Consider the following 14,329-nt stretch of genomic DNA (forward strand, 5'->3'; position numbering starts at 1 on the left):
GAAGGAGGTACTTCATAGAGCAAAACAAAATAATAACAAACTTCAAAGATCAATAGTCTTTTATTGACTTTGTTTTCAGGTATTTGCTACCACAAATGATTTCATTATGAATTTTGGGTATTTTTTGTTTTATTGTGTTTGATGCTACATCTGTCTTCCTTAGAATATATACCTAGTACTGGCATCTCTGAGTAAAAGTACATGAACAGTTTATTCAAATATCTTAGGAAAGTCTGAATTGAAAATGAATATATTTAGGTCACTTCTCAGCTCTCCAAAAGGACATGACCATGCCTGTTTTCCCACAGAAACCCTAACAATGGGTATTCTTAGCTTTTGTCATCTTTGACAATTTTCAGACTGTTAAGTGAATCGTAATAATTGCTGTCATTCACACTTCTATTATTTTCAGTGAATTGGAGCATGATTTTATGTGATTATTTATAATTTACCCTTCTTCTAAAAAATGTGTATCTTTTTTCCACTTATCATTTGCTGTTGCAGGGCATCATTTCTTGATTCCCTAGATATTCTCCATCATAGTACATTAGGTTTGATATTTTCCTTAGTGCAAATATGTTTCCACTAGCCTATATATCTTTTAACTTTATCTTCACTGATTAAAATGGAAAGAAAACCTCATTTCAACTTTGAAATTTTTATTATGCTCTTTTCACAGACCTATGGAAGGAGAAAATCAGTCTAGAGTCTTTGAATTCATTCTCCTGGGCCTTTCAGAACAGCCAGAGCAGGAGAAAATCCTGTTTCTTGTGTTCCTGCTTATGTATCTGATCTCAGGTCTTGGGAATGTGCTCATCATTCTGGCCATTAAGACAGATTCCCATCTCCACACCCCCATGTACTTCTTCCTTACCAACTTGTCCCTGTTTGACATCTGCTTCACCTCTACCACCATCCCTAAGATATTAGTTGCTTATATATCTGGGAACAAAGAAATTTTTTATATAAGCTGCCTGGCACAAGTATTCTTCTTCATTTGGTTTGTAGGATTAGATAGCATCCTCCTTGCCTCCATGGCGTATGACCGCTACATGGCTATCTGTGCCCCATTACAGTATAACATGGTCATGACTCCAAAGGTCTGTGTCCTTCTGGTAGCAGTGTGCTGGTTTTGGGCTTGTGCTAATGCCCTGACACATACTATTCTGCTGACCCAACTCTCATTCTGTGGCCACAATGAAATCCATCATTTCTTCTGTGACCTCTATGTGATGATAAGCTTGGCCTGCTCAGATACCTTCATCAATGACTTGGTGATCTACACAATGGGAGGACTGATAGCTGTAATTCCATTCACTGGCATTCTGATCTCCTATATTCACATTTTTGTGGCTGTACTGAGGATCCCATCAGCTCATGGGAAATGGAAAGTTTTCTCTACCTGTGGCTCTCACCTCACTGTTGTCTGTCTCTTCTATGGGACCATCATTGGAGTTTACTTTACCCCAACATCTACCCACACTGCACAGCAGGACACAGCATCAGCTGTGATGTACACTGTGGTCACCCCCATGCTGAACCCCTTCATCTACAGCCTAAGGAACAATGATATGAAAGGAGCCCTGAGGATGCTCTTCACCAGAAAGCCTGGCCTCTCTTTGTGAGTCTGTGACATCCTCCTGGGCTTTCTCACAGTGCAATTTTCACTGCTGTAACAAAAGGTTCTCAATGAATCTTCTCTAGTGTAAGATTCTGACTGATCTCCCTAACCTGCCCCAGAAACAGGGCAATGTGATGGATAGAACATGAAGCCATGTCAGAATGCAAGTTCTACTTTTTCTATCATTTCCTGGCTGTGTAGCCCTGAGCTAACCTGGTCTTCAGTTTCCTTATCTATAAAATAAAGAAACAACTATTCAGGTGGTACTTTATGTTGTTTAGTATTTTCCATCATTCCTGAACCTTTGTGATCACATTTGGACTTTTCTTGGTAAAGATACTGGAGTGCTTTGCTCTTTCCTTCTCCAGCAAAGTAGGGCAAACAAAAATAATTTGCCCAGGATCACACAATTAGTAATCGTCTGAGGGCAGATTTGAACTCATGTCTTCCTGGCTTCAGGTCTATGATTCTAACTACTGCACCACTTAACTGCTAGAGCTAGACAAAGTAATAACAAAGTTTACTTAGAGGTACAAAATTTCCAAAATATCCAAGAAAATAAATTTTTAAAAATTGTAAAAATGAAGGTGTAGTCCTAACTTACCAGTAAAGCATTCTGAAAAGCAATTTGAAATCATGCAATAAAATAAGCAACTAAAATATCTTGGATCCATGGTTTCCAAAGCTTCACAAATAGCTTAAGGAAGTCACACTATATGAGGAGAAGCTTCATATACAACAAAATATAGATACTGTCCTTCTGTGGTAGCAAAGACTGGAAAAGAAAGTAGTTTCCCATCAATAAGGGAATTCCAAACAAACAGTTGTTTGAACAAACAAAAAAAAGACTGAAAATTTTAATAAACTATATAAAAGAATGCTCTTTGTCACAAACAGGAAATGAAATGAAAATCAGTACAAATCTAAAGCTTTGTCTCACAACTAGTAAATTGAAAATTATTAAAAATGTGATTAATCAGTGTTGGAGGTGCTAGGAAAAGAAAGGTACACAAATAGCCCATTGGTGGAGCTCTGAATTAACTCAATCATTCTATGTAGTAATTTCATCCATTCAAAGATTAAGGGACAATCTGTGCAAAGAGACAGAGATAGGAGGAGGTAGGTGATATGTGAGGAACAGCAAAAAAGGTCAGTTTGGGTGTATTGAACAGTGACTGAAGAGTGACTAAAAGGGAATCATATACAATAAGGCTAAAAAGGGAGATTGGAGTCAGGCTGTGAAGGGCTTTAAAAGTCAAATCTATTTTTTCTTAAAAGAAAGAGGAAGCCACTAGAAATTAGTGAAGAAAACAGTCAAATATTAAGATCTGGGTTTTGAGATGATCACTTTGTCAGACATGTGGACAGTAGATTGGAGATGGAAGAAATTGGAGTCAGAGGACCAAAATGATGGTGGTTATCATCATAGTCCTATATATTGTTATGACTCATCTGCAGTAGGCTGGTAGTTATCTCCAGTAACATTCAGCAGCACGTAAGTGGTAGAGAAAGAAGGGAATGGTGAGAGTAACTGAGGGTTGGACAAAGGACTGGGATCCAGTCAACAATTTTGTATTCTCTATGTAATAGAAATGGACCCATTAAGAGCCCATGTTGGATTAGGTATCACTCACTATGGAAGTGAATATATACCATGTCTCCTGCCTGAAGAATATATACTTTGCTAGGTCGATCCCAGCAACTCCTCATTGGCACCTAGTGCTCGGATTGTCTCAAATGTGATTGATAATTGTGAGGCAAGGGAACACAGAATCTTGACAAGGAATTTCACTTTAGTCTGTAGGATGATTTGTGGAAACAACTCTACCCCTTCTTTTTTGGCCCTTTTACAAAAGTTTTCTCTGTTTGAATTTCTGACAGAGCATGGCAGGAATTTCTCATCTTCCCATTTGCTCAGTGGCAACAATGACAAATAAAATCTGACAAGAGTCCCCCTTAGGCCAACCACTCCCACTTGTGGAGTGTGAGCAGTACGCTACCTACTAAAGTTCACAAAAGCTTCAGATGACTCCATTTCTTGTGTGTTAGAAGGGTGTTCTAACACAGATGCAAATATATTAGCACATACACCCACACCCACACATACACCCACATTCACACACACACACACACATACACATGTCCAAAAAAAAGACTGTGCTGAAGATTCCATCTATTGTGGGCAAGTGGAAAGCTTTGTTTTACTGTGGCTCCCACCTCACTATGATCTCTCTGTTTTGTGGGACAATCATTGTAGTGTACTTCAGGCCCACATGCACTCACACAGCCCAACAGGACACAGCAGCATCCGTGATGTATACTGTGGTCACTCCTATGCTGTAACCTTTCATCGATAACTTAAGGAACAATGACATGAAAGGAGTCCTGGGAAAGCTCCTCACCAGGAAGCCAAGCCTCTCTTTCTGATTGTGAGACATCCTCCAGAACCAGGCTTAATTTATGTCAGTAATTTATGGATGATTATGTAGTAGGAAATCTATCAAACTTATATTAAAAATATTATTGATAAAAATAGCAATTATTATTTTTAATAGATGAAGAAAAACACTAGAAAGAATAGGAAGAAATAGCACTATTGTTCAAATAATAATTCATATCTGTCTAAAATCAAGAACAAGCATTATCTGCAATGGGGATAAGTTAAGAGATTTATCAGTGATAAAGGAAGAATGTCTATTATCACCATTAGTGTACCATATAGTGCTAGAAATGCTAGCTATAAGAATAAGACCCCTTCACAAAAAAATAATAATAATAATTGCAGTATAAATAAGAGAATTTCCTGCTCGGGCTTCTTGCTACCACTGTACTGAGAAAAACTCTCCCTCAGACTTCATGTGAAACTGCCTGACAAGTCTGTAGCATCAAGTTTGAGACACAAACTCCGGTTACTATTTCCAGGAGGACTTTACCCATTAGAAGAGGAGACCACAGAGGTAGAAAGAAGTTCCAAGTAAGAAATCTGCAGGGGCAGATTTATCTACTAGAAACATGCAAGGCTGGATGCTTCTTTTATATTTCTTGGACTGTATTTTTTAACCTGGGATCCATCTTCTAACTTTGGTTTGTGACATGATTTCAATTTCTTGAATTAGCTTACTAGTTACCTTATTAAACCATCAGACCTTGGCCTTTCCAGAGTTTTTAACATGGTTTACAACTATCTCCTACCCTGTTTTTTACCATAAGGCCATCACTGTCAAGAAGGTCCAAGGTTACCCTGTTTTTTGACATAGCACCATCACCATCAAGATGGTCCAAGATTAGAATACTGGCTATTCACTCACATTGCACTTGAAGACAACTCTATCACTATGTGTATGAGGGGGTGCAACATTCTCTGTGTGTGTGTGTTTATTTTTATTTTATAAAATTTATTTTTTTATTTCCAAGCTTTCTCTTTCTGCAGCCTCTCCCCTACCCATTTGAAAGGAATCTCTTACATTCTCATTTCACCTCCTTTCCACATGTGCTCTTTAACTGATGCAGGGAAGGGGAAATTAGCCAGTAGTCTCCAAGTTCTTCCTCTTGTGCCTTTCACACCAGGCAGAGCAGAAGAGGTTCCTGGTCTTCTCTCTCTTTATCTACCTGATGACAGGGTTATGTAAACTGCTCATCATCCAGGGGAACTGAACTAATTTCCCCCTTCACACACTCACGGTCTTCTTAATCATAAGTTTGTCCCTGGTCAGCATCTGCTTCACATCCATTGCCATCCTTAAGATGCTGTTTTATCATATACTTCAGGCAGCAACACAATTCCATATACCAGCTCTCTGAAAGCAGTGTTCTTTAATTGTTTAACAGGTTTAGACAGTATCCTAAAATAAATTGATACAAAATGAAGTAATAAATTCTTGGTAAACACTTTGGATAATAATAGCAATATTGTAAAGCTGGACAGCTTTGAAATGGTTAAGATCTTTACTCATCACAATGACTAACAATGATTCCAGAAGACAAATGATGAACCAAGTAACTTACTCACTTCCTATGGGAAAAAAAAATGTACTCCAAATGAGACATATGTTTTGGAACATGGGACTTGGTTTTACTTGATTACATACACTTGTTTTTGTAAAAGAACCAATAGTGTTTTGTGGAGATTTAAGAGAATAAGAAAGAAAACAAATGCTTATAAAAGAGAAGATATAAAATCATTAAGGAGGAATAAGAAGGAAAAGAAGGAAAGAAAGAAGGCAGGAAAGAAGGAAAGAAAAAAGGAAGGAAGGAAGAGAGGAAGGGAGAAAGGGAGAGAGGAAGGCAGAAAAGAAGAAAGGAAGGAAAGAAGTAAGGAAGGAAAAAAGGAAGAAAGAAGAAAAAAGAAAGAAAGGAAAAGAAAAAAGAGGAAGAAAGAAAAAGAAAGATGCTATATTTTCAGTTGTCTGTCATGGTCATCCTGGATACAAACAGCTGGTCCCCTGAGAAAGGAAACTCTGGCCACCTTCTGGGAAATTAAGGGTACTACAATAATCATAATAGAAATATTAGAAATCAATGCTGTGTAGAGAGAGAAAGAGACCAAGAAGGAGAGCACCAATATAACAAAGTAACCTATAAGTAAATGAGATTGGACAGACATCTGGGAAAAATTGGTTAATTACTGATAATTTTGTATTTTGTGAACTCTGATATGAGTTAAAAGTACTCAGGATTTAGACTCAGAGAAGCAGGGTTTGAAACCTAACTCATATTTGTGAGTTTTGTGACCTTAGGCAATTCCTTTAACTTCTCTAGGACTCTGTTTCCTCAATTATAAAATGATCAATCTAACATTCCTTTCAACACTAAATCTATGATCATATCAACCTACATATTCAGCTCTGTGAATCTGTGCCCTGAGAAGGGAAGTTCGTCACCACATCTGAGTTGGAGTGTTGTCAAATGGTAAAATTCCCAGTTTTATCTGGGTAAGAAAAATGAACTACAAAAAGAAAAAGACAAGTGCAACCAGGCTCTTTGAGGTCCTTAAACAAGACTTGGGGAGACAATGAGATTCAGGGCAAAGTTCACTGATTCTAAAATTAGGTAGCATGATTTAAAAGGCTCTTTCTGGGGTATAGCTTTTTGATTTTGGACACATCACTTAGCCTAAAGTTCAGTTTTTCCACTTCTGAAATGAATGTAGACTAAATGAATGGTCTCTGAGGTTCCTTCCAGGGCTAGATCTGTGATCACATGATGTTAACCTCAAACAAGACTCTGACAGAAAAGTGGCATATATTCTATGTCTTAAGACCTTTCTCAGTACTGATGTCTTTCACTCTCTGTGTTAAGAACTGTGTCAGTTCATACTTTCTGTGCTCTGAGATCTAAAATTCCTTTCCTGGAAGAGAACTAGAAACACAAGGAGCTCTCAATGTTGCCAGAAGAGCAGTGTGGTGAAAATGAATTTTAAAACTTAAGTCAACTTCTGTCCCAAAGGAAGCAGAGCCCAGAGTGGCATGAAATACAGACAATTAACTACTTTTTGTCTCTAACAAGGGGCTCAGGAAATTGGAGCCCTGGGTCCAGGAACTCCCTGTAAAGTATTTACAATAATCCTCATGCATCATTCCTAGGAAACAGAATAGACTCTTACTCTCATGCACATCACCCCTTAGTCAAATACTCGTGTTCTTTTTCCTAGAAGATTCCACAGCTTGGGCTAGATATCTAGTTTTCGAATTTCTATGCCAGTAGGGGACCAGAGAATGCAATAACTTAGTCCTTCAAGAAAAATGGAGAAGATCCAGGTCAAATAACCAAGGAAGTGCATAGACAGAGGGCACATCCTATTCATTTGAAGGTCAGTCTCACACAAAGTAACGATGTGAATGTATCTCAAAAAATCTCAGAAACTTATTGCTAATAGGGATTTCAAAAAGTAGAATGTCAGAACTGGATGGGCTGTTAGAACACAGAACTTTGGATGTCAAAGACAGAAGGGGCTTGAATTATGAACAGGTCTGGAGGAGATTTAAAAAAAATAAACTATTCAAGTTCGAAGGAAACTTATAACATAAAATGTTAGAGCTCCAAAGGACTGAAAATAGACTGCTGGTTAGTCTCCTTGTCCAAAGTCTCTCCTTACTCTGTTCATCCTCCACTCAACTGTCAAACTGATCTTCTAAAGGTACTTGTCTGACCATATCACTCCTCTATTGGGGTGAATCTCAGTTGGCTTTGAAATCAGATACAAAATCTTCTGCCTGACCTTTAAAGCCATTCATTATTTGAATCTTTTCTAGCTTTCACGGTGTCTTTCATCTTGCACCTCTGTAGGTACTCTGAAATCTGGTGACACTGACCTCCTTTGTTCTCACATAAAAACCTCTCTAAATACAAGCATTTTCACTGACTGGTCCCCATGCCTGGAACTCTCTCTAATCTCATCTCCACCTACCAGCTTCCATGGTTCCCTTCAAGGCTCAGCTAAAGTTCTTTCTTCCAGAAAAAGCCTTTTCCAGTCCTTAATCCAAGTATTTTTCCACTGAGACTCCACCAAATTGATCCTGTATGTGTCTAGTTAGCACATTGTTGTCCTGTGTGTTGTCTCCCCCTTGAGAGTGGAAGCTCCCTGTGAGCAGGGGTTGTTCTTTGCCTTTGTATCTCCAGTGCCTAGCACAAAGCCTGCCACGTAGTAATAAATGCTCACTGACTGCCTGGCTGACAGAAAAGTCTCTTTAAACAAAAAAGGAAAAACAAGGAGGGAGTTTAGAATGCAGGAGATATAATAGTAGATTACAAGATGACTCTCCCACATTGTTCATAGAATATTAATGTTATAAAGAACTTCAGAACTTAGAAAAGGAAATGTTAGAACCAGGAGAAAAAGTAAGCTTTTTTTCAGAAACCAACTTTAGAAGTGGGAGGGAAGTCAGAGTCAGTCTCTCAGTCAATGTTTATTAAGCAGTTCTTGTGTGACAGGCCACGTGCACATCACTGTGACCCAACACCAAAGGGGAATATTCCCTAGAATGAAAGGAACTTTCAATGTAACTCTGGTGATGACTTGGACATATGTAAGCATTTATAGATTAAATCAAAATAAGTGAAAAGTGCTTAGCGGGAGGAAAGAGACAAACAGCTGAGCTGGCTGCTCAATACATCAGGAGAGGTTTCACATAAAAGGTGGTCAGGCAGAATTTGAAAAGGGACTGGGAAAACTAACAGCTGGAGTTGAGAAAGCAAAACACTCAAGGTATGGGACGCAGGCAGTGGAAAGGGATGGTGGTGGGACATGGAAACTGAGTATGTCAGGAACAACAGATGGGGTAAGAAATATGTCAATGGAATGAGTTTTACTCTCACAATTACTTTTGTGTAAGAAGGTGTTATTTTTTTTTAATTAATTTCTTTATTTAACTTTTAACATACATTTTCACAAAATTTTGGGTTCCAAATTTTCTCCCCTTTTGTCCCCTCCCCCCACCCCAAAACACCGAGCGTTCTAATTGCCCCTGTCTGCCAATCTGCCCTCCCTCCCTCCCCACCCCTTCCCTTTGGAAGGCAAGCAATTCAATATAGGCCAAATCTGTGTAGTTTTGCAAATGACTTCCATAATAGTAGTGTTGTGTAAGAACTAATTATATTTCCCTCCATCCTATCCTGCCCCCCATTACTTCTGTTCTCTCTTTTGATCCTGTCCCTCCCCAAGAGTGTTGACCTCAGATTGCTCCCTCCTCCCCCTGCCCTCCCTTCCATCATCCCCCCCACCCTGTTTATCCCCTAATCCCCCACTTTCCTGTATTGTAAGATAGGTTTTCATACCAAAATGAGTGTGCATTTTATTCCTTCCTTTAGTGGAAGGTGATGAGAGTAAGCTTCATGTTTTTCTCTCACCTCCTCTCTTTATCCCTCCACTAATAAGTCTTTTGCTTGCCTCTTTTATGAGAGATAATTTGCCCCATTCCATTTCTCCCTTTCTCCTCCCAATATATTTCTCTCTCACTGCTTGATTTCATTTTTTTAAGATATGATCCCATCCTCTTCAATTACCTCTGTGCACTCTGTCTCTATGTGTGTGTGCATGTGCGCATGCGTGTGTGTGTGTGTAATCCCACCCAGTACCCAGATACTGAATAGTTTCACGAGTTACAAATATTGTCTTTCCATGTAGGGATGTAAACAGTTCAACTTTAGTAAAGTCCCTTATGACTTCTCTTTGCTATTTACTTTTTCATGCTTCTCTTCATTCTTGTGTTTGAAAGTCAAATTTTCTTTTCAGCTCTGGTCTTTTCATCAAGAATGCTTGAAAGTCCTCTATATCATTGAAAGACCAATTTTTCCCCTGAAGTATTATACTCAGTTTAGCTGGGTAGGTGATTCTTGGTTTTAGTCCTAGTTCCTTTGACCTCTGGAATATCCTATTCCACGCCCTTCGATCCCTTAATGTAGAGGCTGCTAGATCTTGTGTTATCCTGATTGTATTTCCACAATACTTGAATTGTTTCTTTCTAGCTGCTTGCAATATTTTCTCCTTGACCTAGGAACTCTGGAATTTGGCCACAATGTTCCTAGGAATTTCTCTTTTTGGATCTCTTTCAGGCGGTGATCTGTGGATTCCTTGAATACTTATTTTGACCTCTGGTTCTAGAATCTCAGGGCAGTTTTCCTTGATAATTTCATGAAAGATGATATCTAGCCTCTTTTCTTGATCATGGCTTTCAGGTAGTTCCATAATTTTTAAATTGTCTCTCCTGGATCTATTTTCCAGGTCAGTTGTTTTTCCAATGAGATATTTCACATTATCTTCCATTTTTTCATTCTTTTGGTTTTGTTTTGTGATTTCTTGGTTTCTCATAAAGTCATTAGCCTCCATCTGTTCCATTCTAATTTTGAAAGAACGATTTTCTTCAGTGAGCTTTTGAATCTCCTTTTCCATTTGGCTAATTCTGCTTTTGAAAGCATTCTTCTCCTCATTGGCTTTTTGAACCTCTTTTGCCAATTCAGTTAGCCTATTTTTCAAGGTGTTATTTTCTTCAGCATTTTTTTGGGTCTCCTTTAGCAGGGTGCTGACCTGCTGTTCATGCTTTGACTGCATATATCTCATTTCTCTTCCCAGTTTTTCCTCTACCTCTCTAACTTGATTTTCAAAATTCTTTTTGAGCTCTTCCATGGCCTGAGCCCATTGGGTGGGCTGGGACACAGAAGCGTTGACTTCTGTGTCTTTGCCTGATGGTAAGCATTGTTCTTCCTCATCAGAAAGGAAGGGAGGAAATGCCTGTTCACCAAGCACGTAACCTTCTATAATCTTGTTTCTTTTCCCTTTTCTGGGCATTTTCCCAGCCAGTGACTTGACCTCTGAATATTCTCTTCACACCCACCTTGCCTCGGTATCCTCCCAGCCAGTGCTTGGGGTCTGAGATTCAAATGCTGCTTCCCAGCCTGAGGGCTTTGGGCAGAGGTGGGGCTGCTATTCAGTGTGAGATTAAGTTCAGGTGCTCAGGTGGGGGCAGGGTCGCCACAAGGGGCTCAGTTCCTTCAGGGGGTTTATGCAGAGACCTTCAACAATGGATCCAGGCTCCTGCCTGCTTGGGGAACCCCAGTCTGCTCCCACCTCCACTTCTGCCTCCCGAGGGGGCCTGAGTTATGGGGGCACCCCACTCCCCTCTTGACCTGCCAAAGAGACCCTCTCACCAACCCTTGTCACCTGTGGGTGGAGGGACCCACACGGCTGCTGGAGATTACATCCCTGAAGCCTGCTTGAATCTGCTCCTTTCGGCGCTGCACCGCCGAGGCAGGGTTGAGCTCTGCTCTGGGTCTGGGGAGTGAGGAACCTTTTGTGAGAGGTTTTCAGGCTCTCTGGAGCAGAAATCTCATCTGCTCTGTTCTGTGGCTTCTCCTGCTCCAGAATTCGCTGGTGGTTCTTTTTTTTTACAGGTATTTTATGGGCAGTGGGTTCGGAGGTAGCGTATGTGCATCTTTCTACTCCGCCATCTTGACTCCTCCCCCGTGTTATTTTTTTTAAATGCAAAATTCAACCTACTCCTCTCTCCATCCACAAAAAAAAAAAGGAAAGAAGAATACCACAAAGGGAAAGAAAGAATGCTGTATTGCTGTGACCATGAACATTTGTCTGGGAATGAAGCCACATGGATTCTAGATTTGGTTTGCTTGCCCACAGCTAAGAGCCCACAACTTGGATCAGTTACCTACTTGAAACTTATCTGAAAGAAGAGACCCAGGGAAGGCAACAGTTTAGTACTACAAGAACAGAAGATCCAGACCAAACACCCAAATAAGTACACAGGCAGAGGACACTTTTTGTTCATTTGAAGGTCAGTCTCATGCAAAATAACGTTGTGAATGTGACTTAAAGAGTTCCGGAAACTTATTGCTTAGAGGGATTTGAGAATGCAGAATGTCAGAATTGAATAGGATATTCGCACAGAGAACATGGCATTTGAAAGACACAAATGATTTAAAATATGAATAGGACTAGAGAAGACCTTAGGTTGAAAAGGAACTTAGAACATAGAATGTCAGAGATGCATAGGGCAACAAATATCTCACTAGTTGGTCTCCAGCTAACATGAACATGAACATGGAACTTAACCTGTTGCTTTAACTTAGTAGTATCACTTGTAAAATGTGTCAGTGGCTTCTCAGACAAGGTTATTTCAAAGATCAGGAGATTTAAAACTGGGAAATTCCTTCAAGCAAAACAATGTGAGAGACAGAAGGTGCCTGATAATATAGAATGCAACAACCAGAAGAGGTTTTTAACAGATGTCCAACTGTCAAAGCAAGAGGCATATGGCCCATGACTCTGGTATCAGAACCACGATTCTGGTTCTCATACCAGAACCATATTAAATGTAATTGGGAAATATATAATAAAATAAATTAAAAAACATAATAAAAGAGAAATAGCATTTCATTTTGAAAATGTCATTATGTAGCCTATGAGAATCTTTATTTATGAATTAGTGGACTCATTTAATTTTGAGTTTGACATCACCCCTTTAGAATAGGGGTAATTAATGCTGAAAGGGCCCTTAGAGCATAGAAAAACTGAATGCTAGAGCTGAAAAGAACTTGAGATCAAAATATATAGAATGTTAGAGCAGGAACTTCAGAGTCAGATGGAATTTTATACAATAGACTATAAGACAAGGAAAGAACCTAAAGAAAAACTTGTAAAAACTCAGCAAGCAAAAGCTGATCCAAGTCACAGAATCTATAAGAGAAAGGTCTGGGACTGTAACCTAGGTTTCTTGAGTCCCATTCCAGTAGTCTTTCTACTACACAATGATGACATTGTTTCTTAAATCTAAAAATTTAGAAAGGAATCTAGACAGGGATACAAAAATTGTCACTTTCACAATCTCCTCTCTTACCTTACTCCCCAAAACATTCTTAGTCAGCAACATAATTAGCTTCTATATGAATAGAAGCTAACAATGAAGAACTTTCTCCTCCCCAACTCATAGTTACAGGTTACAGCTGACATGGTCTAACAAACAGGGTCCTGGGCTTGGAGCTGTAAAGACCTGGGGTCAATACCTAAGAAAAGTCACAGGCTTAGCTCATCTATGTTTTAGGAAAGCATCTGCCAAATCTTTCATGGAATTATTGTGGACAGAATTACTGTGTGCTAGATATTGGTACAGTGAAATAGCACTGCTTCGGATATGGTGGGTTCTCTATCTCTGAAGGTTTGCATGTGGAGGTTACATGGCCATTTATGAGAGTATTCTAGAGGGGATCTCTATTCACATGTGGGTGAACTGTATGGTTGAGCCTATGATACTATTTAAGCACAACTTGAAGGAATGCAGGAAAGCTAGGAGGTAGAGATGAGGTAGAGAATGGCATGAGGGACAACCAGTGAACATGTCCAGAATCAGTGGGTGAAGTACATTGTGTAAGGAACAGCAAAGAGGTCAAAGTCATTGGATCACAAAATGTACAGTATAAGGAAGTAAGGTGTTCAGAATACTGGAAAGATGGGAGGGGACCAGGTAATGAAGACTTTGAAAATCAAGTAGAAGGTTTTATGTTTGATCCTGGAAGTAATAGAAAATCATTGGAGTATTTGAATAGAGAGGTATCCTGGTCAGTCTGGCACTTTAGGAAAGTCAGTTCTAAAGCTGAGAGGAAAATGAACTGGAATGAGGAGAGACATGTGGCAGGAAGACTGACTAGCAGCCTAGTGCAATAATGCAGTTTGAGGTGAGGAGGGCCTGAAACAGCATGAGGGCAGCATTACAGGGAAGAAGGATGTATATTTGAGAGAAATCATAAAGTTAAAATTGATAGGACTTGGCATGAAGATTTATATAGGCTGAGGTGGGGTGAGAGAGAATGAGGAATGGTGACTGGGAGGATGATGGTGTCTGCAACAGCAACAAAGAAGTTTAGAAGAAAAGGGGGTTTAGACAGAAGGAAGAAGATAATGAGTTCAGTATTGGACATATTGAGCTTAAGATATCTGGTGTCTGATACTTACTAACTGTGTGACCCTGGGCAAGTCACTTTATTCTGTTTGACCAGGTTATTTCATCTGTATAATGAACTAAAGAAGGAAATGACAAGCCAAATCAGTATCTCTGCCAAGAAAACCCTAAATGGGATCACAATGAGTCAGACACCATTGAAACAACTAAGCAAAAAAGGAGACATCCAGTTCAACATGTCCAGTTGGTGGTTTCAGATGGGACACTAGAGATCAAGAGAAAGGTTAGGACTGATAAGAAGATT

At 39.4% G+C, this 14,329-nt stretch overlaps 1 protein-coding gene across 1 annotated transcript; it reads left to right on the forward strand.

Moving 5' to 3' along the window:
• Positions 1–683: 683 nt before the first annotated feature.
• LOC140498137 (olfactory receptor 1f45-like) lies at positions 684–1,625 on the forward strand. Its single transcript, XM_072599425.1, has one exon. The coding sequence runs from the start codon at positions 684–686 to the stop codon at positions 1,623–1,625; it is 942 nt and encodes a 313-aa protein (XP_072455526.1).
• Positions 1,626–14,329: the final 12,704 nt, after the last annotated feature.

Source organism: Notamacropus eugenii, chromosome 4 (assembly GCF_028372415.1).
Source record: "Notamacropus eugenii isolate mMacEug1 chromosome 4, mMacEug1.pri_v2, whole genome shotgun sequence".
Lineage (NCBI taxonomy): Eukaryota > Metazoa > Chordata > Mammalia > Diprotodontia > Macropodidae > Notamacropus > Notamacropus eugenii.